Source organism: Orycteropus afer, unplaced genomic scaffold (genome assembly GCF_000298275.1).
Source record: "Orycteropus afer afer isolate SDZICR_OR568_19922 unplaced genomic scaffold, OryAfe1.0 scaffold00133, whole genome shotgun sequence".
Lineage (NCBI taxonomy): Eukaryota > Metazoa > Chordata > Mammalia > Tubulidentata > Orycteropodidae > Orycteropus > Orycteropus afer.
Genome location: NW_006921720.1, coordinates 7,088,727 through 7,110,350, shown reverse-complemented (window position 1 = coordinate 7,110,350; position 21,624 = coordinate 7,088,727). Strand labels below are relative to the sequence as shown.

The 21,624-nt window shown below is 39.2% G+C and overlaps 1 protein-coding gene across 1 annotated transcript in view; it reads right to left on the bottom strand.

Annotated features, from left to right (window-relative positions):
- MTO1 (mitochondrial tRNA translation optimization 1) overlaps positions 1-14,958 on the bottom strand; it is a 62,872-nt gene extending 47,914 nt beyond the window's left edge. Inside the window, exons 1-3 of the mRNA XM_007945206.1 lie at positions 14,742-14,958; positions 5,790-5,989; positions 5,586-5,703 (exon numbers count right to left, since the gene is read on the bottom strand). Coding sequence (XP_007943397.1) covers positions 5,586-5,703; positions 5,790-5,989; positions 14,742-14,958 — 535 coding nt within the window. The remainder of the gene's footprint in view (positions 1-5,585; positions 5,704-5,789; positions 5,990-14,741) is intronic.
- Between the last annotated feature and the right edge of the window lie 6,666 nt (positions 14,959-21,624).

Here is a 21,624-nt window from a genome sequence, read left to right as displayed (position 1 = left end):
CTTAGACTGAAGGGGATAGAGACAGGGCAAAAGGAAGGAACACTGTCTGCCTCTTTGAATTCTATAGGCAGGAAAAAGCCCAAAGGAGCTGTATCTGTTGCACTCAAAGAAAAGAAAAGGACCATTCCTGGAGCAGCTTAGAGATCAACAGGACTGATGGAAGGAACAGGGGAAGAAAGGCTGATCTGCTTTCAAAAGGTGGAGCCGTAGCCTCCAAGATTTCAAAGAATCAGATCTCCACCAATTTGGTTCTGAGTATGGGGCTGCTGTTCAGGTTCACAGATGAAGTGGAATTTTGCCCCAGGATGAACTACACCTAACAGAAAAAAAAAGAATTTCAGCAACATACACAAATCTTCCAACTAGTGGTTTAGGGCCTCATTTTAAAATCTGAGCAAACAAATCTCCCCAGACACTTAAGAAAGACTTAAACAGAACAAAAAACAACACAAGGAGGCAAACAGAAGAAACCTGGGACAAATGATGCATAGACCGTAAGAAAACAAAAAAAATCTGTAATTAAAATCTTTATAGCAGAATAACAAACCAATAATAAGATGTCATGAAAAAGAAATAATCAAATGGGGAATTAGTGCTTAAAAGCACTAAATTTCTGTTAAGAATGATGATAAATTTGGGAAATGGACAATGGCAATGGTTGTACAACCTGTCACTAAATTATGCATGCAAAAATGGCTTACATGGGAAAGGTATACATATATATATTGTAGAGGGGTAGGGAGGTGGCACTTTCTGACTTCTAACCCCACAAGAGGAAGAAAGAAGGTGCCACCTCCCTACCCCTTTAGCAGTTGGTGTCAGACGCAGTGGGATTTGTTGCAGTGGCTCCAGACTCGTAGAAGCATGAGACTTTGTAAAAGAAAGAAGGAAGGGATCTGGGAAGTGAAACTTTGGATTCTTAGATGTTTACTTTGCTTGGTGTTACCTATTAAAGGAGATAACTGATCCAGAGGCTGGGGCTTTTAGTTCACCCAGTCAAAGGACCAAGGCCATAAACACAGAATGGGAAGATAATCAAGGTGAAGAGATGAAACTGGAATGTCTTAAAAAGGATTATGCATTTTGGATTATGTATTTATCTAAATGTACTACAAGTATTGAATGTTCTCTCACCTACTTGTATGTTAGAAATGATTATGAGGTATGGGTAACACAGAGCGTGTAAGTCTGCCTTCAGCCAATACTTGATTGGATATGTTAAAAGGGAAAACAGAATTTTCCCAGAAGAAACACAGGCTTTTGTTTCAAACCCCTACATAGAGAGAGTATTAGGGACCTAGGTAGAAGGAGGGGTCGCTATGAGTCGGGTTTGACTCAACGGCACATAACAACAACAACAACAAGGTAGAAAACCTGAGCCCCCATCAGAACTGCTGAGAGAACAGAAGATCTGCATCTGAAGACAGGACCTACAGAAAAAACAACAACAACAAACAAAACTGGCTTTCTGAATTGCAAGCAAGCAGTTAGGCTTTGGGTGCATCAAGACAGGAGAGTTATGGCCCATGAGAGAAACCCCTTCCAGGACTGGAAGTTAAAGGAAGCTGGTTAATAGATGGCCTTGTATGCTGCTTGCTTGTGACGACCTGGGTCCACTTGAAGAGTGGAAATGTGGGACGTGCAGCAATGAAGAAACAGGCTGAGTTTGGTACTCTTTGACCTAGCCTATGGAGGCTAGAGACAAGAGAAAGGGCTGGCTGGTCTGAAGGGCAAGGAGTTGTGAGCCTACGGGCACTGACAGTCCCTGAGAACTAAGGATGTGAGAGAGTAGGTGCTGGCTGGTCTGAAGTGAACGGAAGAGTGTGACTCCCAAACTTGGCAGCTGTAACCCATGACCTAGCTGAGATAGCTAGAGCTGAGCTGACCAGAACCTGACCAAACGAAAAGAAAGATGTTTGATGCTGAGTTGGTGTTAAGTTGCTGCAATTTGATGGCTTGCACTGGTTTGGACTTTGCTTGTTTATGGATGCAGATGACCAAGTTTTCAAGCAGAAGAGAAGATTCTCCAGAGAGAAAGGAACATGCTTGTCTCCTCAGAGTACTGGTTTGATAAGGATGGGCAAATTAGAAATTGGTTATTTAAAATAGGGGGAAATAAATGTATGAAGTGGCTGGCTTACCCACTTTCATGGGTGTAGTTATTGTTAAACTGATGGTGAAGGGGATGTTAATTTTTGAAGTATAAGAAGTATAATGGCTAGAAAAGCCAGGGAGTGGCCTGCAGTGTAGTATGGCTTTTCTAGCCATAGTCTTTGTAAACTTCATGGTGGAATGTACCATGAGCAACTAAGTAGCTCCTGATTGTTACAGTAATCCACCTGGAGTACTTCTGCTGGAAGCGGCACAAAGTAATTTTCTGGGAAGTTCACTCTTGCTCAGGTGTTACTAAGGTGTAACTCTGATGTTGGGATTGGTTGGTTTTGGCCACTCTGCCAGACTCAAGGAGCCCTCCTAGAGGTAAAAGGGTCTCTCTGACTGCTGGTTGAGAAAGACGTGCTGCTGAGAGAAACACACTGCTGAGAAAGAGATATGAGAGACATGCACTGCTGAGGGAAAGATATGCTACCAAAAGAGACCGAGAGAGATAGCCGGCTGAGAGAGACTGAGTGCACTCCTGAACTTGAATTGTAGCCTGGTGCTTCCCTAATAAACCCCATAATCTGTGAGTTCTGTGTGGTCACTGCAGTGAATTATCGAACCCAGCACAGAGATGGTGGGTGCGGCAAGAGGGACAATTGGTACAGTGTTGGTGAAAGAGCTGGAGGGAGGCAGTATGTCTGGCCTCATAGGAGCAGGCCTTGGACTGCTGACAGTGATTCCATTCTCCTCTTTTGTGGTTAGAGGAGGTCAGAGGATGCCACCTCCTTGCCCCTCTGGTATACATAAAATATGTGTAATGTAAAATATATATATACACACACACATATACATACACACACACACACACACAAAATAAAAGAAAAAGAATTAATCAGAAAAAAGAGACTTCTTATATATGAAAGGAGCTCGGGTGGCACAGTGCCATTTGACTGCTAACCAGAAGGCTGGCAGTTCAAACCCAGCAGCCACTCCTTGGAAGGAAGGTTGAGCAATATACTTCCAAAGTGATACCACCTCAGAAACCCAAGGAGGGGTTGCTATGAGTCAGATCTGACTCCATAGCAGTGCTTTTTGTTATATATGAAAAAATATGATAAACGAAAATTTTAAATTCATTAGAAGGATTTAGATAATAAAGCTAAGTATTTTCTAAGAAAGTATAGCAAAATACAAGAAATGTACAGAATTAAATTCCAAGGAAGTGACAGGAGTTGCAGGAAGAGAGCACAGAGAAGTAATAGAAGAAACACTCCAGAAATAAAGGATAAATTTCTAGATTGAAAGAGAATATACAGTAGCCCAGCACAATAAAGGAACAAAGTTATACTGAGGGCTATCAATGCAAAATTTCAGAACACCAGGAACAAATAAAAAATTCTAAAAGCTTTCACAGGGAAAAAAAAAAAAGCATTTACAAAGAAATTTAAGTCAATATGGCACTGAACTTCTGAATAGCAATACTGAAAACTGGAAGATAGTAGATAGAGCAAGACCATCAAAATTCTGGGGAAAAAAAGCCTAATTAGGAGTCAAGTCTGAAGGGAGAATAATACATTTTTAGATGTGCAAGAACTCAAAAAAAATTTACCTCCCATGCTTCCCTTCTTAAAAGTGACTAGAAGATATGCTCCAGCATAGGATTATGTATCAAGATGTATTATGAAGCCAGGGAATCAAGGGATCTAACACAACAAAGTGCTGAAGGGAAGTCTCAAAAGGGCATCTGTGCAAGGAAGCCTAGAGAGCAATTGTCATGATTATAGTAGAAGGGGTAAAGGTGTCTCTGGAAGGGAAATGTGAAAGGAAAAAATGTTGTTATTGTTAGTTGTCATAGAGTCAATTCCAACTCATAGCAACCCTATGCACAACAAAACACAGCACTGCCCAGTCCTAAATTTATAAATTACTTGATATAGGAATATTAAGGAAATGATATCAATAAGTACTTCTGATGAAAAATTTCGATAGGTAGACAGAAAACTAAGCAAATAAAAATGAACCAATTATTAACGTAAAGCAAAATAAAGTACTTTATTAAAGAAACCATAAACATAATACACTACTTGGCTCAGCAGTAGCCAGTATTTAAATAATTATGATAATATAAATACTATCAACCAAAATTATGGTGCAAGTATACTGGAAAGCTAAAGAATGAAAAGTAGGGGATAAAAGAGAGCTACCATTAACAAAAGGAGCTCTGGTGGCACAATGCCTAAGGCATTTGACAGCTAACCAGGTCAGGGTTCAAACCCACTAGTGCTCCATAGAAGGAAGATGGGGCAATTCACTTCTGTAAAGATTTACTGCTTCAGAAACCCCATGGGGGTCTCTATAAGTTGGAATTGACTCAATGGCAGTGAGGTGGTGTTTTTTTTTAACCACTAACAAAAAGCTAATAATGTTTATTGTTGTTGTTGTTATGTGCCGTTGAGTTGGGCCCGACTCATAGCAACCCCTCCTTGGGGTTCCGAGGCAGTATCACTATGGAAGTAGATTGACCAACCTTCCTTCCAAGGAGCTGCTGGTGGGTTTGAACTGCCAGCCTCCTGGTTAGCAGTCAACTGCCTTAGGCACTATGCTACCAGAGCTCCCCCAAACCAAACACACTGCCATCGAGTTGGACCTGACTCATAGTGACCCCTCCTTGGGTTTCTGAGGAGGTATCACTACGGAAGTAGATTGCCCAACTTTCCTTCCAAGGAGTGGCTGGTGGGTGTGAACCGCCTGCCTGCTGGTTAGCAGTCAAATGCTTCAGGCATTATACCACCAGAACCCATAATGTTTAATAGGGCTGATAAATCAAAAAGTAAAAATACAAACATATTATCTAGAAATACGAAGGTATATCAATAAAGCTGAGGAAATCTTCTAAGAAAGTACAGCAAAATGACAAAGAAATACTAACAGAAAAAACACAGAGAATCAAGTTCCCAAGAAGTGACAGAAGTTACAGATAGAGAGTTAGAGAGATAATAGAAGAAAAAAGATGAAGTGGTTGCTTCTGGGGAGAAACAGTTGTTTCACCATACAAATTTTTAAATTACATTTGATTTTTTTAAAACTTTGGACATGTGTTATTTTGATTTAAAAATTAACATGTAAACTTTTAAATAAAAAGCATATATAATATATACTGGTTAAATAGAAATTTTAAAAATGTAAAGTGAGAACTAGGAAAAATACAAATTACAATCAAAAGCCCACACCAGGGCAAAAAGACACAAATATGCAGGTTATAAAGTCCTACACTAAAATTCTACAGCTGAGGCTTGAGTTTGACTGAGCTTCATTAAGGTCCAAATAAAAAGAGAAACATGATTATTTATAGATTTTTCCTTATCCAGAAAGACAAAACACAAAAATTTTCTCAAAAAAGCATAACATTTCCATACTTTGTTCTAAAATAAATTGCTCACATGGAGTTTCATATGCTACTATCATCACCTATAACCAGCACATACCCAAAACTACGCCACTAACACGACATTTCCCTGTGTATTCAGGCTCTGGTTCTTTAAGAATAATATCTTCTACAGCTCCTTCCTGGACAGTAAGCAGTGGCGTATTGAGGATTTCCTTCTACGAAAGAGAGTGTACGTTGAAAAATACCCATGTAACATTGCATTTTATCACTACTCTTTCCTGTTCTCCTAACATATTCTTACCTGCATGTTCTGTTTATAGAGTTTCCTGTCAATTTGAGCTCTTAGACCCCACACAGCTGGTCCCTTACGCCGGTTTAATACTTTGTAATGTACACCAGACTGGTCACAGATGCGAGAACACAGGCCATCCAAGGCATCTACTTCCCTCATTAAATGTCCCTTTCCAATGCCTCCAAACGAAGGATTACAAGACATCTGACCTAAAGAGAACAGATATACAATTTATAAACATCTTACACGTAACAACAACAACAAAAAAAACCAAATCCACTGCCATCAAGTTGATCCCAACTCATAGTGACCCTATAGGACAGAACAGAACTGCCTCTACAGGGTTTACAAGGTTGTAAATCTTTACAGAAACTGCCTCATCTTTCTCCTGTGGAGCGGCTGGTGGGTTTGAACCACTGACTTTGTGATTAGCAGATGAAACCACTGACTTTGTGATTAGCAGATGAATGCTTAACCACTATGCCACCAGATCTCCTTACTTTGCACATTTTATATTTTATTATTATAGTAACTCCATCAAGTCAGAACCAACTCATAGCGACCCCTCCTTGGGTTTCCGATGTAGTATCACTACGGAAGTAGATCCCCTAACCTTCCTTCCAAGGAGTGGCTGGTGGGTTTGAACCGCCAGCCTTTGGGTTAGCAGTCAAGTGCCTTAGACACTATGCTACCAGAGCGCTCTCTCACACACACACACACAAACACACACACACACTTTTTTTTAATTGTGATATGGGTAAAAGTTTACACAGCAAATTCATTTCCCATGCAACAGTTCATTAACATTTTATTCATGACATTGATTGCAATCCCCATCATGTAACAACTCTCTTCCCACCTTCTCCCTGTGGTTACCTTTTCCTTATGTCTTCTTTCCTACTCATTCCTGCCATTTGAGCTATCTCCCTGTGCAAATACTGCTCTTCTAATCTCCAGTGACAGACTACTGTTCTAAGGGGTGTAGCCACCTAGTATAAATGTTCACCTTGTAGGTCTATTATTTACCTGGAAGCCATAGGAGTGAGCTCAATTCCAGGCCTGAAGGGTAACTAGGGGCTATATTCTCAGGAGTTTCACCAGTCTCTATCAGACCAGTAAACCTGGTCTTTCTTATGATTTGGAGTTTTGTTGCGCATTTTTCTCCCACCCTATCTAGGATCTCCTGCACTAATCCCTTTCCAAGTGGCTGACAGTGGTAGCCAGGCACCATCTAGTTCTTACGGTCTCATGGTCATATAGGCTGAGGTTTGTGTGGTCCACTAGGCCCTTGGCCTAACTGTTTCCATGCGTCTTTGGTTTTCTTCATTATTCTTTGCTCTGGACGAGATATCAATTGTTGCATCTAGAGATCAATCGCTAGATTTGATCTAGATCAACTGGTCTAGATCAACTGTTACAAGCATCCACTTGCCAGCTTTTAAGACCCCAGTTGCTACTCACCAAAGTAGGATGTAGAACAATATTTTTGTGTAGTATGTTATGCCAACTGATCATGATATCCCCAGTGACCATGGTCCAGAGCCCACAGGCCCAACAAACTTGCTCTCTCAGGGTGGCTGATTGTGGCAAAGAAGTTATCATAACTTTGCCTGTTAGGAGGAATCTTATTTTATACCTTCCTTTTAAATTCCTCCAGTGTTATTTGGGAAATCACGGGGTGCAAAAAGTTGGGTCAGTATCTGTACATCCCCTGTAGCCATCACCAAGGCCTGTAAAAGTGTTCACGGTCTCCACAAGGAGAAGGAATAATGCCATGTGTATGAGCATGGTTTAGGAGTAAAAGAGATGTAGGCTCAATTCCTAAGTCTACCACATACTGGCTCTGTGTTTATGGCAAGTTACCTAACTTTATACACCTCAGTTTTCCTACTGTAAAAAAGAGATGACAGCTATAGTAGATATGGTTTAAACAAAAAGGATAATTTGTTATCTAACAAGAAGTCTATAGGTGGATCAGCTACAGGTTTGCTCTCTCCTTTGAATGTGGTTTTGGAGTCATTACCTAATGAAATCTTTCCAAATTAAGCACAATTTTAAGAAGTACCTGGATACTGGTTAACAGTTATAGTTTCACATAAACTATCTGCTGTTTTCTTTTTGCTTTTATTTTGCAGAAATAATTAAATTGTAAACTTCTTGAAAGGAAGGACCATATGTATGTGTATATATATATACACATATATACATGCGTGTATATATATATGTATGTATATATACATGTATATATATATGTGTGTGCGTGTGTGTGTATATATATGTATGTATGTTGTTATGAGCCTATCCCAAAGCCATTTCCCTCCTTCTTTTGAAATAAAGTCACAATTTTAGTTTGCTAAATAACCTCCTCTATGAGACTTTACACTCAGGGAGTGTGACTCCAATGCAGTTTAGGGGTAAATCTTTATTGATCTAAAGTAATCGTCGTAATTCTGTTCCTACTTGCCAGTGCCTAACTTAACAGTGAGCAAAAAAATTATGAGGCAAGCAATGTTAGGGATGCCAAGGAAAAGGTTTTAAGGCTCCTAAAGAGGTACAAGGAAAAAAGTGCCATTCTTATGCTGCAGGTTGTCATATCCAGATATGAGACCTACACCTGTTACAGTCATTCTGTAATCATGAGGACAGCTAAAGTGCCATATTGAAGACATGGAAGGAATCTGAATCCTTGGACTTCATAGGGCCCTAAACTAACCAATCTTACAGCTGATCCACCTACAGACTTCTTGTTAGATAACAAATTATCCTTTTTGTTTAAATCAATTGCATAAGTATTTTCTGTTGCTTGCAAAATGAGATCACGTACATAAAGTACAGTGTCAGAAACAGAATAAGCTATAAATAATGTTTATTAATAGTTATTTTATTTCCCAGGTCACTGTAAAATATTCTCTGCCTCTTGACCTTTTATTTTGAAAAATCACATAATTTCATTGAACTAAAATACTACTTACATTAAGTAAGCTTAGATGAATAGCTTAGGAAAGTATTCTATACACTCTGCATAAGATCAAGATGCATGAAGTAATAATGATTATTTATTGTATCCCTGAGTTTATGTAAAAGCAACCAATTTGCACTCCCTAAGTTTCTAATTCAACATACTACATATAAAACTTTTAAAATGTTTTATTATAAAAATGTTGCCATCAAATCGATTCCAACTCACAGCGACCCTACAGTCCAGAGGAGAACTACCAATAAGGTTTCTAAGGCTGTAAATCTTCATGGAAGCAGACTGCCACATCTGTCTCCCACAGAGCGACCTTTTGGTTAGCAGCCAAGTTTTTAACTACTATGCCACCTGGCTTCCTCTATTTTGTTACAGAAAATCTTAAATATATAAAAAGTAGAGAGAGTAGTGTAATGAATTATTGATTATCAACTGAAATGCAATCTTATGCCAACTATAGCTCAACCCACCTCCTCCTCTTCCAGACATGATATCATTTCAGCTGTTGTTGTTGTTGTTATGTGCCATCGAGTCAGACCCAACTCATAGCGACCCCTCCTTGGGTTGCTGAGGCAGTATCACTACAGAAGTAGATTGCTCAACCTTCCTTCCGAGGAGTGGCTGGTGGGTTTGAACCGCCCGCCTTCTGGTGAGCAGTCAAGTGCCTTAGGCATTATACTACCAGAGATCCATTTCAACTGTAAGGATTTCAAAAAGGAGTTGTTAAAGAACAAAACAAATCATAACCACAATAACTTGATTATACCTGAAACATTTGAATTGTGTTTTAATCAACAATCAAAATATAAACTAGAAATGTGGAATGACATCACCAGTGTCATTTTTTAAATATTATTCTATCACTTTTAAGTAATCCCCTTCCCATTCTTAGTAGACATCTTTCAGATACTTTTAGGTCAGAGGTAATAACACACACATACACAAATGGAAATGTATTTATCAGCTCACTAATGGTCTCATTAATCCACACTTTTTTATATCCAGCAAGCTTCACTCACTTAAACTCTGTCTGGCTCTTGGAGCATCTGAAGTTGTAACTCTGTGGTACAGTGGTTAAAGCACTGGGCTGCTAACCAAAAGACTGGCAGTTTGAACCCACTGGCTGCTCTACGGGAGAAAGATGACAGAGTCTGCTTCTGTAAAGATTAATAGCCTTAGAAACTCTATAGGGCAGTTCTAATCTGTCCTATAGCGTTGCTATGAGTCAGAAGCAACTTGATGGAAGTGGTTTTTTCTCAAACTTTCAACCCCCAGAAATGAATCTCCTCATATATGGGAAGGGAAAAGAAAAAACAAACAAACAAACAAAAAACCACATAAAAATAATTTATTGAAATTCCACCACTTTCTTCCATCTCCAAACAACTTCTAGCCACTTTCTTGAAGTAGTTTATATTAATACATATCTTTTAAATTTGCATTTGTGTAAATCAAGTACAAAGAAATCTGTATCTTTTTAAATTGCTGAAAACTTTTATATTTTCTGAGGATATATAGGTATTAATGTGACACCACTCTCCTTTATCAGTATAAAAATTGAAAATGCCTCTCTCTTCTGATACAGAGTCTAAGTCCCCTAAATGTTTCTCACTACAGCATTCCAGGAAGCTGGCAGCCATTCCCAGTCATTTGGAAGTAGCTGTTATTAGGTGCCATTGAGTCAGTTCCAACTCACAGAAACCCTATGTACAACACAATAAAACACTGCCCAGTCCTGCGCCATCCTCACAATCATTGCTGTTTGAGCTCACTATTACAACCACTGTATCTACCCATCTCGTTGAGGGCCTTCCTCTTTCTCACTGACCCTCTACTTTAGCAAGCATGATGTCCTTCTCCAGGGAATGGTCCCTCCTGATAACATGACCAAAGTACAAGAGAGAAAGTCTTGTCATCCTTGTTTCTAAGGATCATTCTGGCTATACTTCTTCCAAGACAGATTTATTTATTCTTCTAGCAGTCCACGTATATTCAATATTCTTCGTCAATACCATAATTCAAATCCATCAATTCCCCTTCAGTCTTCCTTATTCATTGTCCACCTTTTGTGTGCACATGAGGCAATTGAAAATACCATGGCTTGGGTCAGGCACACTTTAGTCTTCAAAGTGACATCTTTGCTCTTTAACATTTTAAAGAGGTCTTTTGCAGCAGATCTGCACAATGCAATGTCATTTGATTTCTTGACTGCTGTTTCCAGGGGTGCTGATTGTGGATCCAAGTAAAATAAAATTCTTGACGACTTCAATCTTTTCTCCATTTATCATGACACTGCTTACTGGTCCAATTGTGAGAATTTTGGTTATCTCTCTGTTGAGGTGTAATCCATACTATGGTAGTTAAGGTTATGTGTCAACTTGGCTGGGCCTGGTTTTGAGTGGCTAGGCAGCTAGATGTAGTTATTCCCCATGATGAGGCTGGTAATCAACTCCATGGTGGAATCTACTGGAGCAGCTGAGTAGCTGCCTTAGGGATGTGGTCTGCTTCCAGCATACAAGAAGTTTTGAAAAAGATCTCGGCAGTTTTCAGCATGCTTGAGTACTGCATGTAGCCGAGTCATCATTCAGCAGCCTGACATGCTGTCTGCTGATCTTGGGACTGTTAATGGACTTGAATTAATGACCTGGCATGTAATTTGATAATTTTGGGACTGTGCCATTGTACTTGTCGCCCCTGGGTTTGTCAGCCTCAGCAGCCAGCAGCTGCCTAAGTTACAAAAAGCCTACAGCATCAGTGGGCCAGAAGCAAGAGGCAGAGCTGAAGCACAAGGTCAAGGGGCTTTCACCCAGCCCCCACAGCTTAGCATTTTGAAGTTGGACTTCTAGATTCCTAAACTGTAAGAGAATAAATCCCTGTTTGTTAAAGCACCCACTTGTGGTATTTTAGAGCACAACTAGAGGACCACAACACATACTGAAGGCTGTAGTCTTTGACCTTTATCAGAAAGTACTTCAAGCACTTGGAGGTACCATTAGGAGCAAAACCTATTTGTCATCTCTCACCTAAAATAGAGCCTAACTTCTGAGGTGTGGCACCAGTACCTGGGATGGGCAGAGGTGGTGGGAATATGTAAGACCATTTCTTACTCTACTAAAGAATTTTAATCCACCATATAGAAAAGCTTATGGTAAAATGATAGCTAACATCTGGTCACTTAGTATAGGCCAGGCACTGTTCCAAATGATTTTCTTTTTTTTTTTTTTGTAGCTTAACAATCAAATTTTATTGCTTTAATGGTGTGGTGCTTCTGCAAGGCACTGTGGTATGGACTAGAAAACTTGGAATGACTAGTCAAAAAACCTTGGAATGACACATGAAGGATGATATGAAAAGTCATTTGGAGGCAGGATGCTTTACTTAATTGTTTTTAACCAGGGTATCAAACATCTGGAATGAGTTCAAGTTAAAATTCACAGGAGAATGGAAACATCTTAAGGTTCAGTTACTTGACATGCCCATCCTGATACCTTGAATAATCTGTAAAATTGCAGAGCCACAAACAACAAAAATGAAGAGAGCCAATAACCAGCGTCATACAGAAGCCTTTTTTTCGGGGGCATTTCTCGAGATCTTGGCGACATTGCTGCGCTGGGTTATGTTCTTGCTGTGTTTCTTGTTAGCCATACGGATCTGCTGCTTAGCCACCATCTTCGCGGCGCCACCACCTATCCCACCAACCCTCGGACTCCCTCGCCTACCTCCCCTCGGGCGCTGTGAGGCTTCACTCCTGGGGTCCACGCCGCCGGAACAAGGAAGTTCTCAGGCCGGGTGCGAGCTCCAGCCAATGGGCCTGGGCGCGGCGTGCACAAGGGCTGAACACTAGCGGGGCGCAGGCCTCCACCAGATGACGCAGGACCGACCACTCAAGCGGGGCTGACACGCAGGAGGAAGAGAGCAGGCCTCCGGGACGTTCTCGCGACGCTGCCGCTGCTGGGAGCGTGGAGTGAAAGAGGAAAAGCAACATAACAGCCGGACAGACAGTGCATCCTGCTGCCTTGAACTACTTCGGGTTCAGATGCCAAAGTCAGCACTCCCAAGTGATTTTTATGTGTTGCTGTTGTTAGGTTCTGTACAATCATTTTCGACTTACAGCAATCTTAAATTTTACAGTAACTCTATAAGGATATACTATTGTTATTTTTATTTTATAAAAGAAGAAATTGAGGTTTCAATAAGTTGCCCCATGCCCAAGATCACATAACTGGTACTTCAGCACTATTTTCCAGATCAGTATAAAACAAAATGCTTTCTGCATCCCTCTGTGACTACATCAACAACACAACCCATGGTTCACAGGAGGAAAAACTGACTGATGGTGTAACTGAATAACAACAGGTCAATTTTTGCATTCTGCAATCCTATGGAGGTTCAACCTTCTAAAATGAAGCTATCTTTCTTTGCTGAATCAAGTAGAAATAAAAACTTCCTATTCCAAAACAAAATCCACTGCCACTGAGTTAATTATGATTCATTGTGACCCTACAGGATAGAATAGAACTGCCCTATAGAGTTCCCAATGAAGCAGGCTGCCACATCTTCCCCATGGAGCAGCTGGTACGTTTGAATCACTGACCTTTGTTTAGCAGATAAGCACTTTAACCACTGTGCCACCAGGGCTCCTTCATCTTATTTCATTATATCAAATTACCTTAAAAAAAAGAGACTTTGATTTGAAGATGGAATTGTCATTTAGTAATCCCTGTGTTCTCAGAATATCTGAAATGTATTTGTTTACGCAAGAAACTGAAATCATACTGTACTGGTAAAAAAGACTTGTGTTCTGATGGGAATCCCTTTATTCCTGACACAATTATTTAATAATCACCTTATTCAATAATATGATGCTCTAGTGGCACAATGGTTAAGACATTCAGTTGCTAACCAAAATGTCAATGGTTCAAACACACCAGCTGCTCCAAGGGAAAGTCTGCTTCTGTAAAGATTTACAGTCTTAAATCCAGGGCAGCTCTAATCTGTGCTATAGTGTCGCTATGAGTTGGAATCAACTCCGAGGCAGTGTTTCCACCTCCCCACCCCCGGCCCAGTTCTTTCAATAATACATTTTTTTTTTTAATTGAAGAAGTAGTATAGTCCTTGGTCTTTTTTTTTTTTTTAATGTAAGCAACACTGAAGTGTGTAATGAACAAAGTGAAAGGTCTTTACCCCTCCACTCCTCAAAAAAAGAATCACTGTTAACAGTGTGTATTTCTCCACACTTGCAAATTAAATGCCGATTTTATAAAACTATTTAAGTATACAAAATATGTGATTTATTCACAATTTTTACAAAACAGTTAATATTCCAAGTACTGTTCACTCTTAGGCAAAAAGCAGGGTGGAGGGAGACGGGAGACATAGACATGCATAATTTACAAGGTGGAATTTTGGCTAGCATATATTATACCAGAGAGCGGTCTTGCTTTAAATTAGGGCTGTCCAATTGTAGCCAACTAAGATAAAAAAAAAAAAAAAAGTACTGTTTAAGCACAAAATCAAGAAACAAACACCTGGCAGAATTACAGGATGCGATAATAAGCTGCATTGTTCTTCAGAAAAACTTCACAAAATCTCGAGAGAAACACAACGATCGTTTAATAAACGATTACAAATAATGTTAATTCATCCTTTATCCAAAGCAACAAGACAGTAGAGAGTAAACAACAGCAATAAACTAAGAAGATATCAACGAGTATCTCTGAAGTTTTCCAAGGCGCCTTACCCTCCCCCTCACAAATGACTGCTTTTTGTCAGCAGCTAACGCAACCCTTGGACTACAGAACAGACCAAAATTCTGACCCAGCCCCCTGATCCCTGCAAGACAGTGATCAAGGCTAAAACCACGGGGGTGGGTCTCACTAGAAATGCGGGAGTGAAGAGGGTGCCCAAGTCTAGCGGCGAATTGAGGGATGTAGGTGAGACATTGGTAGCCCGCGCCCCACGCCACGCTTCGCACCACTGGCGCTCCTCACCGATCGTGTCCACGCGGTGCGTGAGTAGCAGAGTCCGGGAGCCGCACCGAGCGGCGGCGGCGGCTGCTTCTGTCCCGGCATGTCCTCCGCCGACAACTACAACATCAAAATGCGAAGACCTGGACGCCCCGCTCTCACCCCTGAACGGCGCCAACACCAAGTGCTGTTTGGTGAAGGAACCTGCGACCCGGCGGCCACAACTTTGGAGGGAGAACATAATGGGAGAAAGTCTGAGTCCGTATGACTCTGATCCCGACACAAGCCAGGCCAAAAACTGGGACGACGAGAAAAAAATAATCATAGTTTGCAGAGCGCAGCCATCTTACTCTGATGTCATGGTGTAGCCCGTCTACGTCCAGCGTTGCTGCTGATAGGCGGATTGGTGCAACTTTACAGGCGAAGGGAGAACGGGCCACGGCGCGCATAGACGCCGTTTGTGTACCGCCTTTCCTCATTGGCTCAAGTCATTTGATCAACTATGATCCTGGACTGGGGCCCCCTATGCGAAGGCTATCCCCGCCCCCCGCAGGAAATTGCAGTCCCGATCTCCGGTTCCCATCTAAGAACAAATCGTTGGTTCACTTTGCCTTGTCAGATTCTTTGAATTTTCCGGTACACTATCTCCTTGACTTGTTTGCCTATAAAGACTACAATCTGAAAATAGGAATAGATTCCAAAGGAGTTCAAATATTTGTGAATGAAAGATTCATGGTTGCTAATTAGAGGAATCAATTTTTTTGAATTGACATCCTTGAAGCCTTCCTCATAGAGGATACCTTTGTTTGGCTACTGAAATCACCTTTATAGCAGTTTTATTGTTCAGATCATGAAAATCCATCAATACTGTAAAGGAGAAGTTCATGAAACCTTTTGACCAAGACTAGATGATTTAATTAAATTCAGTTTTCCTGAATTAAACTGGTCTTTTTTACATGTCTGCCCAAAGACTTCTATTTGTCTAGTTACTCTCAACAGAGAGAAACTTTTCACAGGCCCCTGTGATCTTGCTTTTTAATAGAGGTGTTGGAAACTGAAGAAGTGGTCAAGCCAAGTGAAAGAAATAAATTCTAAGGAAGAGAATCTTGACACAGGTGCCTTTTTGTATAAAGGAGCTCTTGTGGTGCAGTGCCTAAGGCATTTGCCTGCTAACCAGAAGGTTGGCAGTTCAAACCCGCCAGCCAGCCACTCACGGAAGGAAGATGGGGCACTCTACTTTGGTAAAGATTTACTGCCTCAGAAACCCAGTGGGGGTCACTATGAGTTGGAATTCACTCAAAGGCAGTAGATTTAGTTGGTTGTTTTTTGTTAGTTTGTTTAAAGGATATTTGACTATGATTGAAAACTGTTGTAATTAGCCCCTGAAATCAATCACTGGAAGCTTCTGTACCTAATTTTCCAATAGCTGCCCAATCCCTGCCTCTTAACCCAGCCTTCTTGTGACCATAACTAAAGACTAGCCAAATGATTGTATTATAATCTCTTTGTTCCTTGGACTTTATCTGTTATGGTTAGAAGATTTTTCATTAGCATTAACACTTATCACTCATGTGAACTGGTGTCTCCCTGCACTCAAATGTACTTTTTTATCCTTTTTTTCTTGAATAAAGGTGGCGTAGTGCTTAAAGCATTTGACTGCTAACCAGATGGTTGGCAGTTCAAAGCCCCCAACCACTCCTCAGAAGGAAGACTGGGCAATCTACGTCCATAGAGATACTGCCTCGGAAAGCCAAAGAGGAGTCTCTATGAGTCAGGACCAACTTGACAGCAGTGAGGTTTTTTTAGTTTAATTTCATTTTAGGGACTGAGGGGGTTTTTTTGTTTGTTTGGTTTTTGGTACAGCAATACATATTTTTTTTTTCTGTTTTAGTATGTTGGTACTAAATGTTCTGTATACACAATATAAACTTTACAGAGATACATAACTTGGAGAGTTAACCTATAATTTCCACCAGGCCTTCCATCCGTAACCCCATAATGATGGTAAACATTTTGGTGCTAATGCCTCCTAATTTTTTAAATGTAATAGCAATGCTACTATTATTTTGTAGATATACTACCATTATTATACTGTTTTGAAATTTGCTTCTTTCCACTCGATATATTTTTGAGATCTTGCCATACAGTATATATAGCTTCATCTCACTTTTTACTGATGTATACAATTCCATTGTGTATGTGAAACAATTTATTTAATCAACTTTTATTAATGTTCATTAGCATTGTTTCTGTTTTATATATATATATATATATATATATATATATATATATATATTATGGCCATCCTTATACATGTGTCTTTTTTAATTTATGGGACTGTTTCTGTAAATTCCTCTAAGTGAAAATACCATGGTAAAGAGCTTCTCAGTGTTTAGATTTGTAATAAATAACTGCTAGGTAGCTTTCCAAAAAGATTGTATCACCTTACACCAAAAGCATAAAAGATTATTTCTCCAGACTGTAGCCAACATTGGATTTTAAATAAGTGTTAACTCTAAGTGTATTTTTAAATATTTTTTAATGAAAATGGGATCCTACTATCCATATTTTGTAAAACATTTTGTGAAAAAGCAGTTTGTAATCTACTTCTTCATATGCAAGTTTATCACGGATATCTTTCTATGCCAATAAATACAGATCTATGTCATTTTTAAGGGTTGTAGAGCATACAGTTGTATTGATAGATATTTTTTAAAGGTTTTAATTAGAGAATCACAAGCATTTTCAACTTGAGAGCTATTCACTAATTCCTTCATTTGGTGTGTATTCAAGTGAGATCTCTTTCTTTCCAATAGAGACATTAATCACATATCCAAAGATAGGAGATTTAGTTATAGTGTAGGTACGTACTCTGCTTTTATGAAAGACTTACATTAGTACCTGTTTTTGCTAACCTAAAGAAATCCAAAGAGATTTTCACTTTTATCAAAAAAGGCAAAAAGCATTTGAAACTAGTGTTCAGTATTTATTTTGCAGTAAGTTTTAAAGAGGCATCATATACACCAAGCATTAAGAGTGATGTCACCAAGCTCCTTCCCTGGGAACTATACTCAATAGCTCAGCATCAAGCTGTTATCGCTTTGAATTGAGCCTGTGAATACCATATGTTAGTGTTATTTTAGGTTTTATATGTTATCTGATGTGCCTTGGTAGGATATTTTTGGAGTTTGGGAATACTCAAAACTGTTTCCCATACAAATTAATGACAATTGCTTCTTAACTTTATGTCATTTTGACTTACTTTGAAGGGTTTCATAGGAACACTCTACTTTTGGACAGTGAGGAAAATGTATAATTAACTGATTTCTGCTGTAAAAAGAAGACAAAGCCACTCCTCGGAAGGAAGGCTGGGCAATCCTACTTCTGTAGTGATACTGCCTTGGAAACCCAAGGAGGGGTCGCTATGAGTCGGGGCCGACTCGACGGCAAACAACACCACACACCACACATGCTCGAATAAGCCTGTCACTATTATTATAAGTTAAGGGAGTCCTCATTGATCTTGGACTGTTTTATATTCTGAATACTTACCTAAGACTTAATTTTTATGCTGAAAGGTTACAAAAATTACAGGACACCTAGAAATACAGTCTCAAGGTCTCTGGATTGTAAAACCCTTCCTTCTCATTGCAAAAAGGATGTAGGAGAGTTCTGGTAAGATGGTGGAATAGGCAGAAAGGCTGCACAGACCCTCTTCAACAAAGAAATGGGGAAACAATTGACACAGATACAGAAGATAATCCTAGACCACTGAGATTTGATGGGAAGGATATAGAAGTAGACTAAACTCCAACTAGTAGAAGACTTTGCATGAAAACACCAAAAAAGGAGACATACGGAGCTGTGGTCTAGCAGCAATCCTGACCGCACAGGCAACTTGGATATTGCCGACTGGTGTTAGGACCTAAAAATTAACCTAAAAATCAGCCCTGCTAGCCAGAGACTGCACAGAGGACTGCTCTGGTGAATAAAAGGGGAAGCAGCAAAGAAGAAGGCGGGCTGAGCTGTGGACATTTGCCTGTTGGGAGGGCAGAGCCATTTTCAATGTTTACAAGTGATTTGACCATTTTGGATATTTAAAGCAACAGCATTCTCCCAGAGTCCAGGGACTTAGCAACAGGCTCCACTTGCTGTTAACCACAAGGACATTCCAGACGCCAATGATGGGAAAGGTGCAACATTCCCCTTGTTACTCTTATACCCCCACACCCTCTTGGTAAATGGAGGTACGGCCATCCCTCACTCCCAACCACCTCCTAGGCTGGTAGGAATTCCATCCCAATCTGTGATCGGAGGGAGCCTGGGTGCCCTGCCCCACCCTGCCCTGATTTTTTTTTTTTAAAGTTTGTTTTGGTCTGTTTTAAAACTACTATTATTAATTTTACTTTGTATTTTTTATTATTATTCTTTATTCTTCCCTTCCCAGGTTCTAGTTTTCAGATTTTGCTCTTTTCCCTATTCTTGGTTCCAATTTTTTTTCTTTCTTATGGTTAAACCCATTCCTTATTTATCTTTTCTCATTTCTCCCATCTTTTCTTCATTATTCTCCTACTTTACCTTTTTTCTCTTATTGCCCTCTCCCCAGATATTATGGTGTTATTGTTTGTTTGTTTGTTTTGTTTTTCCCTTTTTTCTTTTTTTGGTTATTGTTCCTGTATGATTAAACAGTGTGTTTTTTGTCCATTTGCTTTTACCTTTTTTATGGTTATTCATTTTTATTTTTGTCTAACTTAATGGGAGGCAGCAGTAGTCTTGTATGACACAACTACACCTATACTTACTGCAGCTTCACTTACTGAGTGAGAGCCACTACTTCTTTCTCCACCAACGGGCCAATGATAAACAACCATCAAGAAGATCCTGACTCACCCTTAACTGCTCTTCATAAATAGTTAAGAGAGATCAAAATACAACAACATCACAATATCTCAGAGACAACAGACCATCACAGTCCACACAAAGAAGCAAGATAAAGTGGTAGAAACAAGGGAGCAGGATACAGACCCAGAGCACATCCCTGAAGAGGAAGCAGCATTGGAACTCCCTGATAAGGAATTCAAAAGAATTATATCTATAGATATCTTTAAAGGATTGAGAGACATATCAAGGAAAACACAGATAAAACCATAGACACTTCAGAAGAAAATACAAGAACAAAATGACAAACTAAATGAAAAAGTAGAAATGATTCAAAATCTACAGAAATAAATCCAGAAGATTAATAGTAAATTGTCAGAAATAGATAACACTTTGAAAGGGCAAAAGAGTAGAATTCATGCAATGGAAGACAGAATTAATGAGACTGAAGACAAATACCTGAATACTTCTAGGGAAAGAGCTCAATCAGAAAAAAGATCAAAACAAAATGAAGAGAGCCTAAGGTTCATGTAGGATACCATCAAAAGGGATAACCAATGAATTCCTCATTGAAATTCCAAAAGAGGAAGAGAAAAATAAAACCACTGAGAAAATTGCTCAAGATTTGTTGGAAGAGAACTTCCCTGATATGATGAAAGATGAGACTATATCCATTCAGGAAATCCAATGAACCCCAAACAGGTTAGCCCCCAAAAGAAAATCACCAGGACATTTCATCATCAAACTCATCAAAACCAAAGACAAAGAAAGAATCATGAAAGCAGCATGGAAAAAAACAAAAAGTTACTTACAAAGGATGACCAGTAAGAATAAGCTCTGATGTATCAGCAGAAACCATGTAAGCGAGAAGGCAATGGGATGGTATATATAAAACCTTGAAAGAGAAAAATTTTCAACCAAGAATTATATACCCAGCAAAATTGTCCCTCAAATATGATGGTGAAATTAGGAGATTTCCAGATAAGCAGAAACTAAGGGAATTTGTTAAAACCAGACTAACCTTACAAGAGATATTAAAGGGAGTCCTTTGAACAGAAAACCAAAAATACCAAACAACAGACAATTAATACACAAGATAACATAACCCACCACAGCTATGGACACATCCAAAGAAAAATAAGCTTACAAGATTGTAAACAGAAAGCCAAAGACATTAATTGGCAAATGAGGACAACTAAAACCAAAAAGGGAAAATACTGTGTCATTACAGAACTTCTAAATGGTGAGGAAGTAAAGAGAGTTGCAAGATAAAATGGACTGTTCTAAACTCGGGGAGAAAATTATAAATCATAGGGTAACCTCAATGAAAAATGATAAACCTTCACATCACAACAAAAAAGAGAACAAGCACAAATATTCAGCAAACACCAAAACAACAGCAACAAAGGAAATGATAACATGATTCATAAACATAATAAGCTCTGCAGAAAAAATAATATGGAACAAAGAAACCAGGGACACCATGAAAAAACACATAACAAAATGACAGCAACCAATCAAGTATCGATCATACTTGTTGATAATTACATTGAATATTAATGGATTGAATGTACCACTCAAGAGATGGAGAGTTGCAGATTGGATAAGAAAACAAAATCCATGCTGTCTACAAGAGACACACTTTAGAGACAAAGAAAAAAATAGACTAAAAATCAAAGGTTGAAAAAAGATACATCAAGCAAATGGCAACTGTAAAAGAGCAAGAGTGGTAATATTAACTTCTGATCAAATTGACTTCAAGACAAAAACCACCATATAAGGACATTATATAATGATTAAATGATCAATTGAACAAGAAGATATAATCATAATAAATATCAATGGATCCAATGAAAGAACTCCCAAATACATAAATCAGATTTTAAAAGAGTTGAAAAGTCAAATAAAGGACTCCACAGTCATCTTAGGAGACTTTAATACACCACTTTCTTTGAAAGATAGAACAACTGGAAAGAAACTCAACAAAGATGCAGAGGAGCTAAACAATACAATCCACCACTTGACCTTA